This window comes from Onychomys torridus, chromosome 12, assembly GCF_903995425.1.
Source record: "Onychomys torridus chromosome 12, mOncTor1.1, whole genome shotgun sequence".
NCBI classification, from domain to species: Eukaryota; Metazoa; Chordata; class Mammalia; order Rodentia; family Cricetidae; genus Onychomys; species Onychomys torridus.
This window is the reverse complement of record NC_050454.1, coordinates 1083134-1109490: the sequence shown is the minus strand read 5'-3', so window position 1 is coordinate 1109490 and position 26357 is coordinate 1083134. Positions and strand designations below refer to the sequence as shown.

General features: G+C 45.1%; 1 protein-coding gene across 1 annotated transcript in view; it reads right to left on the bottom strand.

The window, feature by feature from the left end:
• Window positions 1–26357, bottom strand: part of Yeats2 (YEATS domain containing 2) — a 93335-nt gene that overhangs the window by 34494 nt on the left and 32484 nt on the right. Inside the window, exons 10-19 of the mRNA XM_036204055.1 lie at window positions 25870–26149; window positions 25673–25779; window positions 25326–25466; window positions 25157–25238; window positions 16397–16636; window positions 13431–13589; window positions 12131–12234; window positions 10763–10870; window positions 10232–10414; window positions 17–260 (exon numbers count right to left, since the gene is read on the bottom strand). Of these exons, the coding sequence (XP_036059948.1) occupies window positions 17–260; window positions 10232–10414; window positions 10763–10870; window positions 12131–12234; window positions 13431–13589; window positions 16397–16636; window positions 25157–25238; window positions 25326–25466; window positions 25673–25779; window positions 25870–26149 (1648 nt within the window). The remainder of the gene's footprint in view (window positions 1–16; window positions 261–10231; window positions 10415–10762; window positions 10871–12130; window positions 12235–13430; window positions 13590–16396; window positions 16637–25156; window positions 25239–25325; window positions 25467–25672; window positions 25780–25869; window positions 26150–26357) is intronic.

Genomic DNA, 26357 nt, shown 5'->3' with positions numbered 1-26357 from the left:
AACTCCCACCAGTTACCTGAGCCCTGGGAACCACTCTTCTGTGGCCCCGCAGCTGGGACCTGAGTCTTGGCTAAGGTCTGCACTGGCTGGGCGACAATGGTCCCTCCACCTCCGCTCACGATGGCTTTGGCAACTCCTTGGGTCACGGCTGCTTTGGTGACAGAAGAGCTGGCCTTGGCCACAAGGATTTGGCCACCGCTGATTGCCACAGCCTGCTTCACTGTGGAAGGTAAGGTAGAGCCAACAGGCACACCAACAACCTGTTTGAGACAAAAGACAGTCCAGCACCGTTACTTCGCACAGGCCTGGGGGTTCTCTGGGGTCAAACAGCCACTGTGCTCCATCAGGAACAAAGTAATAGCAGGGGCTGGGGGCTGGGTTGGTGGGGGTGTCACACAAAAATCTACCTGTCCCAAACAAGGGTGCCTGACACAGGAGAAAAATATCTTTTATGGTTCGAGTATTGCCATGAAACAGAAGCTTAGTGACAGTCTGAAACTTCACCATAATAGGAAAACTTTATACATACACAAACTTAGGCAAGATAAATACAAAACCCAATTCTCATCCAGAAATAAAAAATTCCCAGTGCATTCATTTCTAATTCCTTGTAATGTTTAATTAGAATTGGGATCGCACTGTACATAGTCTTACCACACAAATAGCGTTTTCCAGTGTTATATTTCAAACCGTCTTCAGCTGATCAAGTTCAGGCCAGAACAGGAACACCACAGTCTACATAAGCGTCCTCTGCTGCTGCACAGGGAGGTGCTTTCGAACTTCACAGTATAAAAATGGCAATAAACTTTCTCATGGAATCAAACTCTACACACTCAGATTATTCTGTGAGCTCTGGGCTCTGCCCATCTGAGTGCCCTGCCCTTCTTCACCATGTGCTGACTTTCCACCGGGTTCTGGGAAAAGGAACCTTTTTATCTTCCCTCACCTCTCCCTCCTTGAAGATGAACATGTGGTTTAAAAAAAGAAAGAAAGAAAGAAAGGAAGAAAGAAAGGAAGGAAGGAAGGGAGGGAGGGAGGGAGGGAGGGAGGGAGGGAGGGAGGGAGGAAGGAAGGAAGGAAGGAAGGAAGGAAGGAAGGAAGGAAGAAGAAAAGAAGCATTTAAACAAAAGTATGTCATTGAAAAAATAATTTAGGCTGGGTTCCTAGTATCCCAGGCCAGCCTCAAAGCTGAGGGTGACCTGGAAATTCTGATCCTCTTGTTCTACTTCCTGTGGGCTGGGATTACAGGGTTGTGCCATCATGTTCAATTTATCTGATGCTGGGTATTGATCCCAGGGTTTTGTGCATGGTAGGCAAACTCTCTTGCCACCTGAACTACATCTCCAGCCCTACTTAAAAAAAAAAAAAAATCCAGAATCCAAGTAAATTAAATTGTAACTGTTTCTAAAAGTAATTTCTTTTCAATTAAAAACACAATTTAGCAGCTTGTTCTAAGAGAATATGCAGGAAAGTGTTACATTAGAAGAGATAATTAGGGCAGGTGAGACGCTCCAGTGGGTAAGGGGCCTGACATAATCAAAATCCTGAGGAGCTGAGTTTGATCTCTGGAGCCCAACAGGTGGACGCAGAGAACCAACTCCAGAGCTGCTTTCTGGATACTCACGCACACTGTGCCACATATGTACACACGGACACACGATAGTTAAGAAAGGAAACAATATTAAAGGAGTATCTTTAGATGGTCACATGAAACGTAAGGCACCTGTACTCATTTCTTAACTTATTGCTGTGTTTGCATGTGTGTGTGCACGTGCATGTGTCTGAACATGTGGAGGTCAGAGGACTGGAAGACAACTTCCAGATTAGCTCTCCTACATGTGGGTCTCCTAAGGTTTGGGGTCTGGCGTCTTTGCCTAACAATGGTCCCTGCTTCCTAAGGCAAAATAGAATAACAGTCAGTACTGTTCGCCCACCAGAGGTGTAAAAGCCTGGCTGCAGGCTGTGTGTGCTGGCACTCATCTACAATTCCAGCGCCCGGGAGGTGGAAGCAGGAGAATTAGGAGCCAGCGTCAGCCTGGGCTATGTGAGGCCTGATCTTCAAAAGCAGGGCCTGGACAGATGGCTCAGAGGTTAAGATTGCTTCTGCTCTTCCTGAGTTCAGTTCCCAGTGCCCACGCTGGGCAGCTCACATCCTCATAACTCAAGCCTCAGGTGTGACTCCTTCTTCTGGCCTCCACAGGCACAAGCAAGCACAGGCTACGCAGACACACAGGCAGGCAAAACACCCAGACACATGAACAAAATAAAGATTTAAAAAAGTATGGATGGGATTATTTCTAGGAAGAACAAAATGGACTTCATTTGGAGGAAAAAGACCACCCTAAAGTAAACAAGCTAATATGAGCAGAGGTTATTTGACTGCTTTATATCAGAGAGAGAGAGAGAGACAGAGAGACAGAGATTATTTTCAGTATTTCAGTAAAACTTCTGAGTCATTAAAAAGTAAGAGGGGCTGGAACGATCGCTCGGAGGCCAAGAACATGTAGTGTTCATTCAGAGGACCCAAGTTCAGGTCACTGCACTCAGGTAGGCAGGTCCTAACTGCCAGAAACACCAGCTCCAGGGGGATTCAAGGCCCCTGCCTTCACCAGCACCTGTACTCACTTGGACATACCGCCTGCAACACACACACCCCATATACAGAGATGCACCACAGAGAGAGACACGCTCCACACACAATTAAAAAAAAAACAAGAGTGGTGTGCAGGTGTCAGGATGGCTGAGCAGTGTAAAGCAGCAGCCTAGAGCATCAAGGGAGGGGAGACAGAACATGGAGGTACAAAGGCTTAAATGGGAATAATGGAACAGGAAGGGTTAAACTGGGATGGGAGATGTGAGCGTGGGGTAGAGAAGAAACTATGGGGAAGGGTATCCAACACTGAAGGCCTTCTGAGAAAGCTTCTGCAAACTACCACTGCAGAAGCTTCCTGAAACACCTACATGTACAATAGTTACCCTACAAACTACCACTACAGAAGCTTCCTGAAACACCTACATGTACAATAGTTACCCTACAAACTACCACTACAGAAGCTTCCTGAAACACCTACATGTACAATAGTTACCCTACAAACTACCACTACAGAAGCTTCCTAAGACACATCCATGTACAATAGTTACCCTACAAGGGAGGCACAAACCCCAACTAGACACCTCATACTAGCTAATAAAATCCCCAGTAGCAGGAATGGATTACCTGTGGAGCTGTTGGCCAACGGGGCCTCACTCCCATGGTGGCTAGCTGAGCAACACACACTGGTCTTGATGGTGGGACCTGACACCCTACTTGGATCCAAGCTGGGTGGTACGTTAGTTTGCATGAGAAGGGCACACTCACAGGCTCGTCTATCTGACCACGTGGTTTTCAGTTGGTGAAACTGGGAAGGATTAGGAGGTGTGGCCCTGCGAGCGTGTCACTGGGTATGGGCTTTGAGGTTTCAAAGCCAGCTCTACTCCCGGTCACATGGAGGCTCTCAGCTACGGCTCCATACTCATGCCTGCTTGCCTGCTGTCCTGCTCCCCACCATGGTGATCACAGTATCTTATCACAGCAATTAAAAAACCACACAATTAAGACACATGGGTAAGGAGGAGAATGTGATTGTGGAAGGAGTTGACATGAACATGTTAAAATTACACTGTATGCAATTCTCAGGCTCAGTAAAAGTTTTATTTGATGTGTACGGGTGTTCTGCCTGCATTTATGCCTGTGCACCACAAGCACTCGTGATTCCCAAGGAGGCCAGAAGAGGGCACTGGTCTCCTGGCACTAGCTACACACAGTTGTAAGCTGCTCTGTGGATGCCTGGAATTCAATGTGGGTCTTCTGGAAGCCTAGCAAGTGTTTTTAACTACTGAGCCATCTCTCCAGACACCATGGCCTTTTTGTTGTTGTTGTTTTTAGGATTTTTTTTTTTTTGCAGTATCTTTTTTTTTTTAATATATAATTTAATTTAATTTTACATATCAGCCATGGATATCTCCCCCCCCCCGCCCCCCCGTTTTTTGTTTTGTTTTGTTTTTTAAGAGCAGTGGCACATGCTTACAACCTCAGGGCTGTCATGCTGAGATTCAGGGGCAGGACCAAAAAGGAAAAAAACAAAACAAAACAATAAAATGATCACTCAAGAGGCAGAATAAAATAAGCAACAGACAAATGAGCTTTCCTTCATTACAGTCTAGTAAACCACTTGTTTCTCTTCAAAGACTGTGATATAAAAATACATTTGCCATGAGCTTGGATGTTATGGCTAGCATGAAGACAGTGGTCCCTAATCAAGCACTGTTAGGTACAGAGCAACCAGACAGACTTGTTTTCCTGGTTCAGTTCCAAGTTGGCAACTGGGTAAATTATTTAACTTCCTTGAACTTTAAGATTAGCTTAAGTAATGGCAATATTTACCCACAGATTCATAAAATGAATAAATGTATAAAATGTCCGGCTAACATGAACTCATTTCTATCAACTGAAGAATGGTAATCACGAGGCAATGTGGAAACAAGGGCAGATCCTTTCTTTTGTTCTTGTTGCTTAAGACAAGGTCTCACTGTGCAGACCAGGCTGGCCTCCAACTCAGAGAGCAACCAGCCTTTGTCTCCCTAGCGTTGGGATTAAAGGTGTGCACTGCCACGTTGCTCTTGAAGTCCAGACTCTAACAGGGCTAATGTGACTCTGTGCCTCCCCCCACCCCAAGCTTGCAACAGCAAACCACACCAATGCAAAGAGAGCTAGAAGGTCAGCTGGGTTGAAGGGATGCCAAAAGCAAACAAACAAACAACAACAACAACAAAAACCCCAAGCACAGACAGTAACTGCTGCCGAAGTGGGAATGAAACCAAAAAAAGATTAACCTTCAAAGAGACTGAACTGGTTCACCAAGAAACTAAAGATCTACCTGCAGCCGGGAGACTGGAGCCGAGAAGCGCCAAGCCTCTGCCAACGCCTACCTAATCATGCTAACCAGCCAGCGCTCTCCACTTCCCTTCCTCCACTTGTACAGTCCACAGGGATACTTTCGTCAGTCACGATGTAAGTTTTTAAAATGTTCACTTTCATTTGTTTCTGTATGTGTGCATGCCTGCCTGCCTGCCTGCCTGCGCTCCGTGTGTGCTGGTATCTGAGGAGAGCAGAAAATCACATCCAATTCCCTGGAGCTGGAGTCACAGGTGGTTGTGAGCGGCGTGATGTGGATGCTAGAAAATGAACTTGGCTCCTCTAGAAGAGTAGCAAGTGCTCTCTTAACTACTGAGCCATCTCTCCAGCCCAAATATGCTGTGCGATGGTCTGTGTGCTGTGAGTGTGTTGATCTGATTGGCTGATAAGTAAAAGCTGATTGGCCAGTAGCCAGGCAGAAAGAACAGACAAGACTGACAAGGAGAATTCTAAGACATGGAAGGCTGAGTCAGGGGAACCATGGAACACGTGGCAACATATAAACTAACAAAAATGGGCTGAGTTTAAATGTAAGAGCTAATCAGTGATAGGCCTGAGCTAATGGCTGAGCAGTTTTAATTGATATAAGCTTCTGAATGGTTATTTTATAAGCAGCTGTGGGGTCCGCGGGGCTGGGTAGGACCAGAGAAAACTTCAACTACACAAATACAAGATTTGCAGTAGCTCTAAAAAGTTTTTAAAGGTGTGTGTAATCTCACTTCATTCCATTTTTAAGTGTAAATTACTCTTTAAAAAGATTTATTTTTATTTTATGTGTATGGGTGTTTTACCTGCATGTACATCTGTGTACCACAGGAGTGCAAAGCCCACTGAGGGCAGAGAAGGTGCCGGATCCTCTGGAACTGATGTTAGGCACCGTGTGGGTGCTGAGAAGAGAAACCAGTGTTCTTTACCATGGAGTCTTCTAAATAAACTCTTTGAAAGGTGAAATCATTTGCTGGTTGTTTGGTTTTTGGTATAACCATTAGATAATGGGATAGTGAATCATGGGAGGCTCTGGCTGTCCTGAGTGTCACTGCCACACTCCATAAAGCATACTAAATGGCAATTGAGCATCTCAGCCATCTGTGTAATATGCCTTGAATATTTTAATTACTTCCAGTTCCTTTATTTTAGTAGAACTGATTCCTTAAAAACCACTCCTTGAGCTGGGTGGTGGTGCCCACTTTTTTAATCTCAGCACTCAGGAGGCAGAGGCAGGCAGATAGATCTCTGTGAGTTCTGAGGCTATCCTGGTCTACAGAGCTACTTCTAGGACAGCCAAAGCTACACAAAGAAATCTTGTCTGGAAAAACAAAACAAAACAAAAAAAGTCACTCCTTGGCTTGGGCTTGGTGATTCACACCCTCAATCCCAGGATGGGGAAGGCAGAGGGAAGAGGAAGATTGTGGCCAGTCTGCTCTACAGAGTGAGCTCCAGTCCTTGGTCCCCGCTCTGTCAAGACTGTGTTTCCTCTGTAATATCTCTAATTGTGATACTGCCCAATACTGGGCTCCTCAATGTCTTACTGAGTCATAAAGGCCCACTCGTCCCTGAGGATCCACAGGCCACTGGTGGCTGCTGGGGAAGAGAGGGTATTGTCTTCCATGGTACAGCCACTGGTGAGGTGCCCACACTCCTATAGACCACGCATCACCCTAATAAAACTAATTTCTCCCGCAAACAATACTAATGAAACTTGATGGATTGCACACATACACACATAGGATCATCAGGACTGGGAGGAGGAACAAAGAAGGTAATGGGAAGGTAAACAGAATCAAAATATATGTGCCTGAAATATATAAATAAATGAAAAAGTAACAAACCCATTATGTATGCTTAATATATGATAATAAAATTGGGGCTGAGCACTGGCTGCTCTTCCAGAAGAGCCATATCCAATTCCTGGCATCTACAAAGTAGCTCACAACACCTGATACTCCAGACCCAGAGCATCTGACACCCTCTTCTGGCCTCCATGGGTACCAGGTGCACACGTGGTAAACAGACATAAAGAACACTAATACACATTAAAAAAATAAAATAAAATAAAATAAAAAAGAAATCAAACAGATGGGGGTGTACACCTTTAATCCCAGCACTCAGGAGGCAGAGGAAGGCAGATCTCTGTAGCTGGGCTACATAGTGAGACCATATCTAACGAAAGATTCCATTTTAATCTAGCCAGAATGGCTATCATCAAGGTAACAATTCACAATTGTTGGCAATATATGGGCATGTCCATTCTTTTAATTCAATGTTGCCATCTACAATGTTCCTGCTTATGACCCCCAAAATCGAGTTTAAAAGAATTTACATAAAGTCTCGTGCTGATTTAATTCCCTTCGTATGTCCAGGGGCAGGCTACATTCACAGTTAGCCTGAAGCACATGTGGCTGGGGAGCTGAAGGTTGGACATGCTCAATGATGCTCCAAGTTACGCCACTTATGCACAACACTGTTGCCTGGTATTCCGGCATGCCTGCCACATACAGTATTCATACTAGACCCTGTTCAGTCCTGAAAGACAGGGGCTGCTGTTCCTGGGATAACCAGCTGGGTTACAGAAGCAAGCAACACTTCGATCTGAGAATTACAGCAAAGGAAGCTCGGCGTCACGTCTGGCCACACCCTTCTGCTTCTGTCCTACCCAGCCCGAGACGCCCTCAGCTCTTTTAGTTAAGGCCGGTGCCTCTTTCTACTGTCACTAAAAACAAAACCCCAAGGCCCCACCCTGGACAAAGACCAAACAGATGAGTGAATTTCTGTTGTTCTCAAGTTGTCTGAAAGGAAAGCTACCACCTTTTGTACACTCCTGCTTGGGGTACTTCTTAGAAAAGCATCTCAGCAGTCCCATGTGCAGACAGTTCCTCACCTGGAGTCTGATGTGGGTATAAACTACTCAGACAGACAATGATGTCTTTGCCCACGCTCTCCTGATCCTTCGCAGTTCTTGCTCTTGCTTTCTTTCTTAGGCTTCCTTAAGCCTTACTCAGGGCATCCTTATACAACCCATCTACTTTCTTTTTACTCTGTTACCAGTAGGGAGGTGGTGCTGGGACAAGACAGAACAACTGTTCAGCACTGGATGCAAAGTGGTTAAAAACAGAGTCTAACCTAGTTCAGATCTTCTGGGCCCAATGGCAATGTGTTCAAAGCCACTGTGGCCAGCTGGGCTCAACCAGAAAAGGCAACTGTCACCAAGCCTGGCGACCTGACTGAACCCTGGGTCTACAGCAGGAGAGAAATGAACCTACAGGTTGTCCTCTTATTTCCACAGGCATGTTGTGGCAGTCTTCTACCCCACATGCATAAATGCAAAATAAATAAATAAATCTTTCTCTTTAGATTGGTAAAACCATGTATTTCCTTGGGCCAGTGAGATGACTCATGGGGTAAAGGCATTTGCTACTGAGCCAGATCATCTGAGTTTGATCCCTGAGACCCACAAGATGGAGAGAACTTGAGCAAGTAGTCCTCTGACTTTCTCACATCTGTGTCCCTATACATATAAATAAAGGGGGAAAAAACCCTATACCCCTTCATGAAGAAGAATATATTTTAAATAATGTGTAAAAAGCTAGACAGATATCTCAGCATCTAAAAGCACAGGGTTTGATTCCTAGCCCCTACCCTCACCCCAATGTTGGCTCATAGTTGTTTGTAACTCTATGTTCTAGGGGAATCTTCTACCCTCTTCCGGTCTCTGAGGCATGGCACGTACATGATACATAGATACACACTTAGGCAAAAGACCTGTATCCATAAAAATAAATAAATAAAAGGTTAAAAAAAAAAATGTGTGAGACATGGCTGAATAGGAAGTTAAGCCACCAGAGGCCATGGTGATGTAGAATGCCCACCCAGTGACTCCAAAGGCCAAGGCAGGACTGTGGGACAGTCTAGCTACAAGGTTGGCTCAACCGCAAGATAAAAAGTAAAAGAAAGCTGAGCTCAGCTGCAGAATAAATCCTTGTCCAAGGTGTGAGGCCCTGGGTTTGACCTCTGTTGCTGACAGTGACAGAGCTCACCCAGAGGACAGGGCAAGGTTTCGGCATTTCTAACTGGCCAGGGCATCTGAACCGTTGGGCAGCTTATGAAAAACCAGATTCCCAGGCCCTTGGGGGAAATTCTGACTCAGTAAGTTTGGGACAGATGAGGAATTGTTTTAAATCAGAAGATGAACTATCTGATGAGGTAAGTTTTGGAAACCTTACAGATTCTTACAGATTTAAAAACAATCTTTAGCACTCTATTCCCAGAGAGACCTACTTACCTAAACTAACCCAAATTATGTAATGCCATCTTCCATTTTAAAGTATTCGTCTCAAAACAATTCATACTCCTAGACAAGCCAGGCTTTGAAGCTGAAATATAAACACCCACAGACATTTCCAACAGCTTCAGAGCACACATGCCGAAACACCAGGGTAAGTTAACTCTGTGTTCCAAAAGCATGCTTAGGTTAGAGAAAACAGCTCATCAATCTCACCAGCTCTGGCACGGTTCATTTGGGGCCAAAAGCCGTGAGTTTTAAGCCTCCTACCACTCACTAGCTGTATGCTATCTGCTCATATATTCTACAGAAAGGTTCCACGCCCTCAAACTCTTGGTTTCCACATTATAAAATGGGAGTGAAAAATACCTGCCTTGCCGGCGTAGCCCGAGAACTACAAGAATGTTACACACAAGCACCAGTCAAGAGCCTCAATATGTAACTGATGTGGAAGAAGACAGATTATGTGCTACTTCACAATTCCCTATTTACTCTCTGGTACTTGTAAGTTACCAACAAATTCAATGAATGAACCAAATGGCACACACTTATAATCCTAGCATTTGGGATACTGAGTTATGAGGGTTGCCTTGAGTCTGGGGTCATCTCAAAACAAAACAAATCACAGGGCTTGGACATTGGAGGTGTGAAGTGTAGCGCTCTCCTAGCAGGAATAAACAGGTCAAAACAGTGCTCCCACTAAGACTGGAATCAAATACACAGCCCACAGGCCTGCTACTTTGATGCTGGAGAGAGGTTCCATGTCCCTATGCCCCTTAGACTGTTCCTGGGGCTTCTGTTTAAGCATGCCCACTCTTGTCATGGACAGACAGTATAGGGTGTATGTGACTGGGCCTTTTCCAACTGGACTAATATCAACAGGTTTGTATGGGATCAGCAACTCAGTCATCCTTCATCATTTTGGCACCTGTCAACAATTTAGATAAATAACCTACATTTGTACCTTTACACCCCACCCACCCCAAAGCCATACAAACCTTGGAGGGTGGAATCTTTGGTGACTGAGTCATGCCTTCTCCAGCACTTATGACCTGTTTTTGAGGGGACACAGCTATCATGTGACCCCCTTTCACAGTCACATACTGAGGGAATGCTGACTGGTTGGCAGTTCCTGTGGTGGACACGTGAGGGGCTTCCCCAGGTTCCTGTTTGATGATCACCTTGCAACAAACAATGACACTGAGTAAGTTTCCAAGTGGGGGGGAGGAGGAAGGATCTACTGTTACTATTTGAATCTAGTTTCTCTGCATGATGTTAATGAATGAAACTTGGTACTGCAGAATGCTCCACGAGAAAGGCAGAAGAGGCTTTAACAGAGTCTGTAAGAGCTATCTACAAAGGGGCCAAGCAGGACTGTTGTGGAATGCAGCAGGGGAGAACAGTCCCATTTCACTGTGCTGCCAGCACGTGGACAGCATTAGAGGGGAGACATTCCTCAGAACCAAGGCCTGCTACAAAAGTGTGGAAAACCACCACAGGCTCAGGGCAACGCAGTGGCACACGCTCACCTTTGTGAAAGCTCCGAGTCCTCCAGTCACAGCTTTGGGGCTTTGCACTTTCGGGTGACTGCCGATCGGGCAGAGAGGCGGCATAGTTGCGAATGAAGAGTCCTCCTGCTGCATGGAAACACTGATTATACACAGGCTGAACAAACTGTCCCAGACATCCCAGCGTTTACTATAGAACAGCATCAACATGGTGGGTTTGGGGCCTTCCGAGTGGAAAACTAACTCAAATCAAATGAAGAGTCCTCCTGCTGCGTGGAAACACTGATTATACACAGGCTGAACAAATTGTCCCAGATATTCCAGCCGTTTACATGTAATGCTAACCCACCCACACCTCACAACACCAACAACCAAAGACAAAAGAACACAAAAAACCCACAACGTTGATGGATCTCCCAAGCTTCTGTGCAGTCACGGTGATTCCCTTCAAATAAAAAGTGAGGTATGCATTCCCACCTGAGTGCTGTAATATCTCAGCACTCAGGAGGCTGACAAAGGAGGATTGCTAATCAAGTCTCGCCTGGACTACTCAGCAAATGTCCTGACGAATGTTAGAGTCCTACCTAAACTGTTAGTGTTTGATTAAATATTAAGAAATAAACGGTAGAGCTTCAAGGGAGTTGTTGCAGGAAAACCTCACGTGGGTCAGGAGACTATCCACGATAGCTGTCAGCTATCTATGTAAGAAGAAAGCTGGTTTGGGCACGCCAGGAAGAGATTCTCAGAGCCATTCAGACAGACACAGCCATCCTGAGCAAATAGGAACCAAACAGAGAAGTCCTTTTGCCAAATACTGAGCAGATTTTCACCAGTCTGGCCTGAGGAAGTCAGATCACAGTCCACAAAGGTCAGACTCTGAACTACTGTCTACTCTGAAGAGATTAAGAGTTACTTTTAAATAAATAACTACCAGGCTATTGTGTGCAAAGAAGTCAAGGTTTGCTCCTCGTACCACCAGGAAACATGCCGGTGTGTGTGTGTGGGGGGGGGTGTGTGTGTGGGGGGGGGGTGGGGTGCGCCAACAGAGGCTAGAAGTAGGCCCTGGATCCCTTGAAGCTGGAGTTACAGGTAGTTGTAGGCTGCCGGGGAAGTGCTGGGACCTAAACTCAGGTCCTCTGCAAGAGCAGCAAGTGCTGAGTAGCTGAGCCGTTTCTCCAGCTTCTAAAGAAGTATTTTTAATAAAACTTCACAAAGGCCATCTCATCCCCACATTGAGCTTCCAAACTGATACTGGCAGAACATTTGATGGACGTGCTGAGAACTGTCTTTTATACCAGAAGAAACTAAGTGAGGAAATGATCTTCCAGACCAAACGCTGTTATTGGCGAGTACGCCTTTGGAGTCTGCAACAAAGCAAGACGAGTTTACCTTGACTGTAGATGTTAAGAAACTACTTCCGTGAATTTTAGGAATAGGGGACCCTGTTCCTTGGGGAACCTGGGAGGCCACTGGGAGCTTGCTTGTAGGACTTCCTGATAAGCAAGAGAGATTTGAGACATGTATCAACAAAATAAAGTTTACAAAATGTAATTTTAAAATCATTTTCCACCATCCTTTCCGTTTTCAATTACTTTTCATTTCGAAGGGTTAAAAATTCGAAACTCCTAAAAGTCCAAACACACACCACACACACACACACACACACACACACACACACACACACACACAGAGTCAGAGTCTGTCTCAGTCTCTCTCTCTCTCTCTCTCTCTCTCTCTCTCTCCATCCCTACAAGCTGATCACATGCCCAGCCTGGAAAGCTGTAAGAAGCTCGTAAGGAAGGACAGAATGAAGAAGCAGAGACATGTGTACAACAGACTCTGCTCGCCATAGAAGAGACAGTACAACACAGGGTGTAGGTCATTTAACAAATGCAGACATTCCAGTGAATGCCAGCTTCTGCTGCACCTCTCTCCAAATGCTACTCCTGGACATTATCATTATCCCACAGCCACACAATGGCGTTCAGTTACCAACAGTAAATACTAAGTTAAGACCTAAAGTGATTGATATTCAGCAAGTTATTTCACCTACCAAATTTGCCTCTTCAGAGTTGTGGCTGATTCTCAAGACTAATATGTTAACTCCAAAGACATCTGCTCAGCATACCCAAATATGCTGAAAGCAGTACTTCTCAAATGAGTTCTCCTGGTAAACGACTCTAAAACTGCTAATTTTCGCAACGAAATGCCTATGTGGAAAAGCCCAGTACATATAGAACTGTGTTAATTCTGATACACGGGAGGGAGCAGTGTGGGGGAGCCAGCCTCGTTGCCTTACCTCCACTCATTCTCTTTTCACTATTCCCCTTAGCAGGGAGATCACACTCTGAGAGCACGTGTGTGAACATGGATTAAATGAAGGAAACGGATACAATGTTAGTAACAGTATTAAAAACCAAAGTCAAAACCCTGACAGACACCAGGCAGCTGTGCTGGACTGCAGAGAGACACCAGGCAGCTGTGCTGGACTGCAGGGCAGTGTGGTGACTGCAGAAAAGGCTTCTCATTGAACTAGACATTGAGCTTTCATACACAGAGACTCTTCCTCAGAGAAGCAGTAGGAGGTTCCTTTTATAAATACTTACTTACAGATGGAGGGTTCATGGTAGGATTTTACCATTAATAAAAGATTGATCCTTTAGATTGCATGAATGTTGCTCATACACACCTGTACTCTGAGTAGAGGCCCCAATAACCTGTGCAGGTTTGTCCACAATCACATGAGGGGGGTTTATACCAGAGCTGGTAGTGCCTTGCTTCACATGAACCGGAGTGGAAGTTGGGGTGCGAGGCAATGGTGATGGACTTGGAGTTGATATTGGAGAGCCTTTGTTAATTAAAGAAAGGAGAGAAACAAAGTGCACATACAATTTAAGTAGGAGGACGCCAATGACAAGGGTAACAAGTCAGACGAGAGACAACAGGTACTTTAGGGGCTGGGCTGCCAGTGTAGTTGAGGCCAGGTCCTGCTGTCTTACACAGTGCTCTTAGAATCATGACTAGGATCAGCAAATAGAGCAGGTAATTAGAAACAGATTCTGGGGCTGGTGAGATGGCTGAGTGGTTAAGATCACTTGTTGCTCTTCTAGAGGAACTGGGTTCACTTCTCAGCACCCACCCACATGGCAGCTCACAACTAACTGCCAGCAGCTTCAGTTCCAGGAGATCTAAAGCTCTCTTCTGGCCTCTAAAGCACTGCTGACATGTGGTTCACAGACATACATGCAGGCAAAACACCCTAACACATAAAAACTCAGAAAGAAAAGAAAAAAAAAAACGAAACAGATTCTAAGGCCAGGTGTGGCAGCATATGTCTTAATCACAGCACTCAGGAGTCAGAAGGGTTTCTGTTGAGATGAAGGAAAGAAATCTAGGAAGCTTCTCCCTGTGTTACTGACGGAATCCTCTGCTCTGCTCTCTCAGTCCTGTCTGCTGCAGGAGCAGAATCTGCTCTGGATCTGTCCCTAGCAAGGGCTTCTTTCTCTCTTTCTCTCTTTTCCTGAACAAAAGCATCACATGGGGAAGGAATGAGGGATTCTTTATAGAAATCTTCAAGTGTTTGTTTGTTTTATGAGACAGGGTTTTTCTGGCTAACCTGGAACTCACTTTGTGGACCAGGCTGGCCTTGAGCTCAGAGAGATCTGCCTGCCTCTGGGATTAAAGCGAGTGCTACTACAGCTGGATAAAATCTTCAAGTTTTATTTTATAAGGGATTAAGTCAGACTCCAACTGACCCAGAGAACAAACACTATCAAGGATGATTCGAATATTTTGTTCAGCATTTATGGTGGATACTCATTTTACTAGACTGTTTACAACTAGTATTTTGTTTTTGGTAAATGATCATAACAACATGCACACAAACAACATATGAACACACATGCATGCATTACTGGTTCAGAGACATGGAAGAATACTTAATTTAAGATTTCAGTTAGTCATTAGCTTAGGCTGCAAAATTTCAACAATACAGCTACTTAAACAAGGCCTGAAAAAGAACAACAGTTGATATCCCAATGTGGGTGGGGAGAAGTGCACAAGGCCTGACCTAGAGGAAGAGCTATAAGCAATTAAAGACTGGGGGGGGGGGTATATATCGGTCTTCCCCAGAGATGAGCACCTAAATTGTTCACTAGCTCAAGTGGTCCCCAAAAAACATACACACAAGCAACTTTATGTATTTATTTTACACACACACATGCATACAACCATTAAAATAAAGGCCATGAGTTTGAAAGGGGAGCATGACACAAGGGAAGGTTTGGAGGGATGAGAGGGAAGACATAATGTAAATATACTTTTTAAAAAATCCGAAAATCAATGTTTTACGCTAACAATGTGGAACTGCTGTATTTTAGTATGATAAATTTCTTAATACCATAGGCCGATATTTATAATATTGTATATTCAAAGACACTAAAATTGGTTAAGTGAATAGCTAGACTGAGGAAGTTTGTGTTTTGATTTGGAATGTATTTTTAATAGGAAAATGTGAAACTTACTTACCAGACAGAAATTTCTATCAAGACTATGTCACAGAATCCCAAAGAATATTCTCAAATTTTACTCATATACTGCTAAACACCCTTAATCACCTACCTCAAAGCTGTCACCTGTAAATTTCCGTAAGCCTCAAACCAATTTATACAGCCTACTCTGCAGATAAAATTACAGGTTTGTTGCCCACTGTTGACTCTAAAGATTCACATTATGTTTTTGCTTAGCTGTCAGCAGCAAATCTTCCCATTTTTCTTTTTTTTAAATTTAACAGAGGGGCTGGAGAGACAGCTCAGCAATTAAAAGCACTGGCTGCTCTTGCAGAGGACCCAGATTCAGTTCCCCGAACATACATGGTGTTTCACAATGGCCTGCAACTCCAATTCCAGGGGATAAATGCGTTCTCTGGGCCTCCAATGGTACACACATGGTGCACACAAACATGCAGCCAGAACACTCATACACATAAAACAAAATTATACATACATAAGTGTTCCCTACTTAGACGTTTTCAACTGTCCCTTCCTAAAGTATAGCCAACCTAAGTATGTTCCTATTAGTACTTTAGTTAGCATGAATGTGCAACTGTCACTAGACAAAGGCCCTCAGCAAAAAGGAAGTCTCAGAATGACTGTTCCTAAGATGAACCATTTGCTAGCATGGATAGAGGAAAGTAAAAGACAACCCAATTCCAGACCAACTCAGCCCTTAAACTGAAGTCAAAGGTTCTAACTATTCTACCACTGGTTTCTACAGACTCTGCAAACTCAATTCCAATCTTAACTCCAGCCATATAGCAGGGCACACATTGACCAGGAAATAAATCGACTATCTCGGGCCTTGTTTCTTCACCTATTTAGAAATCCTTTCCGCATATATACATGAGCTGTGCTTTTCTTTGTGACAGCTTAGCTAACCATCAGGGTTATCGTTCCTCTGATACACATGCCTATGTGGAGGCACCTGAGCTGGGAATGGTGGCTCTCACTTGTCATCTCAGTGTTTGCAAGGCTGAGCCAGGAGGAACACAGAGTTCAAAGCCAGCCTGTGCTACTATACTGTTTCAGGCCAGTCTGAGACCCTAAAACAACAACAGAAATATTTTAACACCCAGTGCGCGTCACCCACACTGCATACCTGAGACAATCTTACAGCTCATGGTGATGGGCTGAAAGGACTTCCCAGGTGACTCGGGATTGGGCGCCTGGCTCTGCGGCACAATTTTGCAGCTTGATGCAATCGGCTGGAAGGCGGAATTGCCGTGGGAACAAAAGGTCACTTTCTGTGCTGCTGACACCTTGGTGGGTGTTCTCTCCAACGAAGACGGTAAAGAGTAAAATGTCGTGTGTCTCTCAGCTTCAGGGTGGTCTGGGAATCCTGTTTGAAATTTAATGACAAATGATGAACTCAACTACTCTGAAACACCTTGCGGCTGTGGGAAGAGAACAGAGCTGTTACTACACTATTTTATGTTAGCTCAAAACCCATCTAGATCAACTGCTGGTTTATAAGGAAGTGCGAATACTTGTAAATATAAAACTTTTCCACCTCCTAAATCTCAATAGCATTATATCTAATGAATTTTGCCTCCTAGTAGAAAACCATATATTATCCAGTGATCTCGCCTCATTAAACCTCACAACTCTCACGCCTTAGCAGTACGCTAACAATGACTATTGAACATTACTCTCTTTTATTGATACACTTGCCGCACAGTGTGAATCTCAGTATCAGGTGTCTTTAGAGACTCTTTTGTCCTAGACTCTTAACACCTTCACACAAAATGGAAGCAAGATCCATTCATTACATTTCAATACTACTATTAGTCATTGTCCTATTATTGCAACCATCATCAAACTTCATGTCTCATACTATATTTTTCTTATGACAATTATTCGCCTGTAATTTGTTAAGAACCATCTTTAATCTACATGACCCCCAGGAAGTATTACATAATTATGATTGTCTATAATACTTTTAGTGTTATGAATCATAATGTTCATGGGAATTTCACAAAGTCTTTCTCGGACAGTTATTCCCCGCTTAGTTCATCCAGTACAGTCAGCGCAACAATGCAAGTTCATTTATCTAATTTATATATTATAGTTCACATATTATAATATCACTCCATTCCATTTCTTATCTCTCATGAGTATGGAGCTTATGGTTTAAACAGACAAGCATAAGCACTGTGGGGATGTTGGTGATCGGCAGGTGATGGGTAGACAGTGATATGATGGCCGAATGGCAGTGGATGGATGAATGATGATGATGATGAATGGATGGCATGCTAAATGGTAATGAACAAATAGATGCAGTGGTTAGAAACACACAGACATGTTTATGTTCTACAATGGTCACTCCACAGACACCACATGACTGGGTATGTGAGACGCCAAATTTCTCACTGTGGACTCCTGAATGAGTTTTGCTCCATCTCTCACTCGGAACTCTATTATGCATGAACTCTACATATGACTTCATTTTACTTGACCTGTTAAATCTATTTTGTCTCACATGAGCGAGATTCTACGCTAAATCTGTAATGTAATGCAATGAGGATGGAACATACCTTATTAATACATAATAAAAATCTCTATATAAAGGCTGGTTTGGTGTATATATCTTATACCGCATTCAGAAGCGAGCAAGAAGATCTCTGTGAGTTCAAGCCAGCCTATTCTGCAAAGTGAACAAGTCAAAAACCAAGAACAGTCAGAGAAGAAGAAATTCAAGGCATTTTATTTGAGAGGAAAAGTAAGAATCATTTATTTTTTTAAGTTATCCGTTGTGCACTTTTAATCCTGCATCCATCCATCTAAACACACAACACACACACACACACACACACACACACACACACAACACACAGTATGATAGGATGGAAGTGAGGAGAAACTCTGATTAACCTTGAAAAGCGTGTAGATGGTGTCCGAGCCCCCGGGACTCACGCGGGTGGTAAAAAGAGCTCTGTGCTAGATTCGAAGTGTTGAAGGAATGCCCATCGGACTGAGGCTGTGATGCTAAAGTAGCCGCCAGGTTCACTAGAGGCAGTATCTACGAGTGGATATTCACCATCGCGTCAGTGACCACGCAGAGTATACTCCACTGGGACGACACAATCTGTCGCGTGAGTGTCCACAAATATCTTTCAACATGGTCTCCTCCACATTGAGGTAAGCTGCAAATGGCTTTACTTATCCTAACACCAACCTGTCCAGCATCAGGTCAACTAAAGGAGACCAATATTATAGATCTTATGTCATAGTATCGAGGTACAAGATCGGCTAGTAAAGTCACAACGAATGCCACGTCACCCAAAGTACAACAACCATAGCCGAAAAACGCATGCACGCCCGCGAACCACTTAGCCCTTATGTCCAGATCAACACGAGTTTCTAGCATATCCTAGAAGTGGGTTATGTAGTTTAACTATAAAACTAGAGTGGTTTTTTTGTCCCAGAAGTACCCCTAAGTGATTTTGGATAGTAATCGGAGGTCTCATAAGGCTAAACAGTCCCACGAGCCGTATATCTACTAACACCAGGTCGCCATTATAAGACTAATAATACGACGGAATCCTCAACATACATAGTTAGACTCATTTAAATTTGGTTAGAGAGAGAGAGTCAAATAGCCATAAGACAGATGCTGGTGAGCAAAAAGCTTTCTCCCTTCACAATCTCAAAGTCTCGTTTACAATCTAACATGGGGTCTGGCCTAGTTAGATTAGTTCCCTACTGCTGAATTATTCGTTCTACTTCCCACAAAGTGTGTAACCTGCCATGTGCAAGCTCCCCAAATCGTATACCTCGGTTTCTATCCGTGTTGAGATACAAAGCACTCGAGAAGACTGAGCCTCACCACTCTCACTCTGAGCCTCTCTGACTTTCACCAGATGCAGACAGGAGTGCAGTTTCCAACCCTGTGGCCCAAATCTGATCCTGCTTGAGCTGGCTTCTGGAAGGGCGCCATACTACTTTCTTCTGAACCTTCAAGCCACTCAAAGAATACGCACCCTGCACTAACCCTCCATTGTCAGGAACTTTGATCTCACTGGCTGGGACACCCTTGGCTTTAAACAGGACCCTGCACAGGTGAATGCTTCTGCTAATATGACAGAATTACTAATTCCATAGTACCCACACCGCTCCTCTTTCCTCCTCAATTCATGAGGAAGGAGATCTTCTCAAGGCGTGGTGGCTGCGGACAGAAGTCAGCCAGGGCTCAAAACCTGGCAGCAGAGCCTTCCCTGACCCCAGCTTTAGCCTTCCAATCTGGCTCCTGACATGTCCCCAGCCTTTAGGCCAGCCTGCATTGGAACAGGTTGGAAGAAGGCCAAGCGTCACCCCATGGGGGCTGACCTCCACAGATGATTCAGCCCAGAGACTCCACCAGTGGTCCATCTTGCATGTGAATTAATGCTCAGGATCCACACACACACTCCTCCTCCACAGAGAACTGAAGCCAGTAAAATCTAGACCTCAGCCAGGGGGCTCTAACTAGATCTGAAATTTGCTGCCCTTCCCACACCACTATAATGACTCTTCCTTACTCTCTCTTTTCCCATTGTAACCCCGTTTTCTTGATGTCTAGTCTTGTCTTTTGACTCTTCTCCCTAAGAGGCCATTGCCATCGTCTGAGATTAAGTTCAGTAGAGACAACATCCATTCAAGAATCAGGACAACTACTGAGAGAAAAAAGATGGAAAACACTCCAGGAAGCTGTCTTCCAGCTCCCTTCTAGCTAGAATGCTCAAAATGAACTTCATACAACGGTCAAAGATGAAGGCCTCAAACGGCTCGAAGCCCAAGTCTTAGATAAAACCTTGCCTTTCTTAGGCACCAGACTCCAGGAGAAACAGGCTGGAGTGTGGGAGGTGTTGTAATGTCGGATGCAGATAACAGAGTCTGGATTGTTTGGTTTTGGAAGCCTGGCTCTGAATAATAACCTTGCACCAACAGCAGCAGGGCTAGCACTCCTGGAGTTGGGATTGCATTTCACCCAACTACAGACTATACTAAAACTACTCAATGGAGTCCAAATTCCTCTGTGCTTCATTACTTACCTGAAGTTGGCATGAAGACATGAGACTTTCCAAATAAACGGACTTATGGACAGGGATGGAAACATGCCTAGTTTTGCTTAGCATCTACCTTGTGTGTATTCTGTACATGAGTACTGCATTCCACACACAATAGTCCCCTCCGAGACCGCTTCCTTCTTCATGCTGATTCCTCCAACATTGGGAGTCTCCTCATATAGTGCACGCTCAATGAATTACTAAGACATGACCAAAAAATGATTAGGTGTGCAGAAGCCGAAGCTGAACTTTATTCCATTCTCGGTGATTATAGAATTCATAGCACTTAGATCTAATCAAGAACAAGACAAATGGGTTGGGGAATCTGTGTGAAACATATAAAATACAGTTTTACTGCAATCATGGTCGGGTTCAGTTGTCATCCTGACTGCTTCTAACTAACTGAGAAAGAAGGAGTCACCCAAAGTCTAGGCCTCTGCGGAAGTATACTTCACAAGCTCAAAGGACCAACCTTGACATTAGTGAGACCTTAATCTCAAAATAAAAAAAGATCTGACACTAGGCACTGGGCTCACCTCTGCACTCCCACATTGGGACACTGAGGCAAAGAGACTGCCATGAGTTGTAGAGGCGCAGCCTGGCTACCAGAATAAGAACCCTGCTAAAAAAAAATAAAAAATTTAAATAAAAGATCAATGGTAAAAAATGTAAAAAGAATGTGGATGTATCCTCAGTGCAGGACACTGCCAGCATATACAAAGCTTTGGGTTAAATATCCAGTGTCATTTTTTTTTTTCAAATTTTAAAAAAATAGAGTAATATTAAGGAGTAAAATTTGTTATGTGTGTGGGGTAGGTGGTATCCTGTCGTGTCTAGGAGCTTCAGTTCTGTGCTTAAGACAGTTGATCCATCCCAGCATGCTCTGCCCATATTGACTGCTGACTCATCTGCTGGAGCCTTCACGTCCCCATCTTTGATAATTGAGGGCCTAACCGCATATTAACTTCTTTAAAGAAATTTTTGTTGTTTCTTTGCTTAAAGTGAAGATCTATCAATGAGTCTAGTCTGCGACAGATGTCTCACACTTATAATTACAATGAATGTACTGTGACCAACAATTAGGACACGGCCCAGCACAGTCTTCAGTGGATACAGTATGTGCACATTCTCCACTTGGAAGCCATGGATGCTCTGATCTGGGACGACTTCAGTGGGCAGTTAACGGCACTCCAAGCACCTGTTGAGGGTTGAGTGGGGCAATCCCCGGTTATGCGATGAGGAAAGCTCCTATGCAAGAGAGATGAAAAGCACAGGCATGAGAACAGAATAAGGAACGAATATATCCTGTTTCAGAGCACTTCCTGTACTATATTTCACCGAACTCTGAGTGTGGCAACTTGGCAGAAGTAGGATGACGTCCATAGGACAGATTATTGTGGTACGCCATTTGAACCACTTAGGAGGTCTGGAAGTTTCCGGTACTCAGCCGGTCCTTGATTAGGGAACATTAGAATAGAATGCCCTAGCAAACAAGCACTCCACAACAGCAATCTCCATTGGAGGGCCAGGGTATTTGTAATGATTGCACAAGAAGCAAAGTCACCCACCATTCTCTGGAGCCTTCTTCTAATAGAAAGGTTCAGGCATACTACAAGCAAGATGGCTCTTTACGGGCCAGTGATGGCCGAGGGGAGAGAAGAGCGTTGCTTGGGAGACAACCCCACGTGCGCCCACCAGTCGTGAATTTGGAGGACACCAGCGGGTTCAAGACTGTGCCAGTTGATCTTCCGGGTGTACGACAGAAGTACCTGTTGCCTGAAGAGTCAGTTCTCAGATCCCCATATATAAACCTATCACTTGCAGCCATTGGGAGCCGAGCCTGCAGGGGTTGTATGGTGTCTGTGTTTTGCGTGTTAAGCTAATTTCGACCATCCATCTCTGCTGCTCTTCTTCCTCGTCACACATACTAGGATCTCCTATGTGAATGGATCTCTTCTCCCTTCTCGTGTTCCTTTATGGTACTCTATGAGACTTATTTCTTGATTCATCATGATAGTTGGATTATTCGAAATTTCACTGTTTATTTCACACTCAATTTACCTAGACTCATCTGCTCACCAAGGAAGTTATTCGTGCTCACCTTCTATTCCAATGGAACCACCTAAAGGACGCATTTAATGTGATTCTACACCTGTTTTTAATGGTCATAGATCTTGTCAAATATGATGCATTGTTAGATACCAAATTTGCTGAGTAAACCGCAAGGGAAATCACTTGTGAGCGTCCATTATTCAAGCTCATCATATCAGCTTTTCATCTACGAGACTCAGCTGTTTGCCTCTGGTTAAATAATCATGGAGATCTGGCATTGGTGCAAGAGTGCTCTCTTTATACCTCCCAAGGCAAGTCAGTCTACCATCGCATGGGCTACCTGAACCCTGTATCCCGTAGTCACTAAAACTTGCCCAGGCTGGGTCATTGATCCTTCTCTGCAGGCATTATGTGATTGCATTATCCTGACTTCCTTTGTTGTGAGAGATCACGCGGCTGACTTTGAAAAACTTGGAGAAATCAAAGGACTCACTTTACCTTAGTGCAGAGAGCATGTGATCTTGCTCATTGACCAAGAATGAGGACGCCCCACATTGTACCAAATGAGTAGAACAAATCATAGAACTAGAAGGGCAGCATTCCTTCTCAATCATAGGTACCTATCCGTATGCACCTTTCACAGAAGTCACCTAAAGACCATCAGGCATATGTTAGATATACTACATTATATTGAATCTTAACAGTAGCAAAAATACAGTGATGAAATATCATGAAAATACATTTTATATTGAAGGTCACACAACACGAGGAACTGTGTTAATGGCGTCCAAAGCATTAGGAAGATGAAATGACTGAACTAGATTAATGGGCAACTTACCAAAGACCACACAGCTATTTGGTAACCAAAAACCAACAAGAAGGGTCGGTGCGGGTTTCGTCCTCATCTTGATCAGGTTCTGAAAGCTGACCCTAATTGAGACAGGCTCTCCCTGCAAGGGCCAAGCCAGAAACTAGAGCTCCTTCTCTCTCTCTCTCTCTCTCTCTCTCTCTCTCCTCTCTCTCTCTGCCTTGCACTTAAGTAACGCTGCGTGGAATATGAGCAAGCAAGCTGGGACATGAATGTGTTCAAATATCTACACTTAACAAAAAGGATAGGAAGGCGTAATGCGGGCATGAAAACACAACCTTGTTGATCCCGCACTCCAGAACAGAAGAGAGCGGATCTCCTGTGAGTCAAGGCCAGCCTGGGTCTACGAAGTGAGTGCCAGTCCTACGTGGCTACATAGTAAACCTTCTCTAAAAAATAATGTTATTCAAGGAAAAAGAAAAGAAGGGAGCATGAATGCTAGTCCCAGGTCACTAGAAGAGGAGAAAGATGCGGAGCTAGGCAAGGAAATAACTCCAAAACTATCTGACCTTGACTCACCTCTGATCTATCACCATGACTACCCTCTGCTTGCGATCTATCCAAGTTCCAGCCACGCTGCATCCTACAAATCGGACAACTTCAGAATCAAATGCAGCTCTCATCCAGAAGCCACCACAACTGTTTATCAGCCTTTGACTTTCCCCACGTCTCTATAGCCCCAGGAAAGCCTTTACCCCCTGAACAGTGTATTGTAGCGTTGGTGTGCCTAGGTCTTAGATTCCTCACACCAGAGCTAAAGCGCCACAGCTTGGATTAGGCCAAGAGGATATCTGCCAAGAAAATAACGGCTTCAAGAAAAAGTCGGAAAATTATGGATGAAAGGACTCAGAACTCACCTTAGCTTGCAAGATGGAGAGCCGGGCAGCAGAGAGCGTGAAAATCATCGAGGCAGCATCTACAGCAGCTATTCCGTGGCACTCTCCGAGACATCTAGGATTTACACTCTTTAACATATCCTACTCTGATAAGGCTTTAAAGCTTTACTTCTACAGAAAGATTTCATGAGCTTCACCAGCCAGCTCCTGTACTGACAGTCTTTTCTACTTCTCCTCAAAAGCCGGATTCGAATTTTGTAGTCTTGTGACCAAGCACAGGAACCATGGGTACAGGGAATCAGATTCCTTTATTGAGATGTTTCTTTGTCTTTCCTTCAAGACAGGTTCTTGTAGCTTGGACTGTCCTGGAATTCACCTAACCAGTGGCGTTGAAACTTCAACAGAGATCTGCCCACCTGGCTCCACCTCCCAAGGCTGATAAAGTGTGCGCCACTTGATGCCTAGGCCCCTTTTTGGGATTCGAGTCCATATTTAAAAATATTTAATTTGGCGGTTAGTGGGCCACCTTTAATCCCACACTTCAAGGAGGCAGAGCAGGGGACCTCTGAGTTTGAGGCCAGCCTGGCTACAGAGCAGAGTTCCACGGCAGTCAAAGCTACTGTAGACCCTGCTCGTAAAACAAAACAAAACAAACAAACAAAAAACAAAAAGAACAGAGAGAGAAGAGGAGGGAAAAGAGAAAGGTTCCACGTGGCGTGCTGAAATGACGCGAAAAGCAGGCAGACTACAAAGCGTCCGAACGCAAACTGGCCTGGAAGCTGCGCCTGGAGGATGCGGAAGAAAGAAAGGTCAAAAGAACGAATAGGCAGCTAAGCTAAGCACTGAGAAGGTGAAACCGCCCGGGGGTGGCCGCCCAAGCAAACTACCAGCCCAGTTGAAGGTCAGCGCACCCAAGACCACAGGTCAAGCTGGCTAGAAGAGGTGTACGTGCGCGTAACCACTGCATGGGGGTGGTGTGGAGGGAGAGAGAGAGAGAGGAGATGGAGAGAGAGAAGAGAGAGAGATGAGAGAGAGAACGGAGCAAGTGCAGGCAGCGCCAGTCGTCAGGAAGCAGTGGTCTGCGTCCTGGGTGAGTGGCGTGGACCAGGAGCGGTCCAGGAGTCCCAGTTGCGCCTGCAGCTGTCAGGGAACAATGGGGCCAACAGATGTGAGAGGGCAGCGTCCAGCTGCCCAGTGGGCCGCTGGAGATCCAAAACAAGGCCGTACGCTGGCAGAGCCAGCATGACCACGAACCACCGTCCAAGCCACCTCGTGCAACGTCTCAGAGTCGTAGAGACCGGACCTCACAGCAAGCCCGCTGAGGGGTGGGGGACTGGCCTGCCGGAGTGAAGTGCGGAAAAGCTGTACCTGCCCAGGCATGGCATATGGTGCAAGAAAACCGAACCCAGAGGGGGGACAGGCCAGGGAGCAGGTCATCCCAGGACACACAGCATCGTGCCAACAAGTATACGCAGGGGGCTAGGAACACAGTGAGTAAGAGGATACGGAGGACAGCCAGCGAATGGTGAGTGTGATTGATGAAAACTGTGGAGAAACGTCCATCCACAGGATACAAAGCCGCGGCAGCGGAGTGTGGGGAGGTAGCGCGTGAGAGCACTGCCTGAGCTAAGCACAAGGTTCCGGGTGCGGTGCGCAGCGTCTCTCAAAAAGTAAAAGCAGCCTGCTCAAACGGAGTAGTCCAAACTCTTAGAGATAGAGCAGCAAAATGCAGGGTGGGCTCATGGTTAAAGGCAGCAACGCAGCTAAGAGCGTGTGGCCTCGTATGGTCGGGTGTGGCGCGAGACAGGACACAACCGCTGAGGCGACAGTGGGTGGTTCCAGTCGGTATCGCCGGAGCGCAACTCAGCCGCGAAGGCCACATGCGGACAGCCCCATCGCACAACAAGCCACCAGCCGATCTCCGCCGGTAGCGCTAAAACGGACACCAACGAAGTCACCAACCTCACCCGAGCGTGGGCCAGGAAGGGCCGAGCCACAGAAGGATAAGACTCCGCTCCGTGCAAGGGGCGGATTGGACCTGCAATGCAGTGCTAGGCGCCGAAAGGCAGGAACTGATCTCCTAAACGGAGTGACGAAGCAAGGCAACAGCACAGCCGGAACATCCGCAGTCAGCCGCAAATAGTAAGGATAAGCAATACGCAAGCAGCGATATAGACGATGAGCATCGAGACCAATACCACCCAATAGACAAAAGCAAACGGACACCCTCCAAGATCCCTGCCTGCGACACACATACTC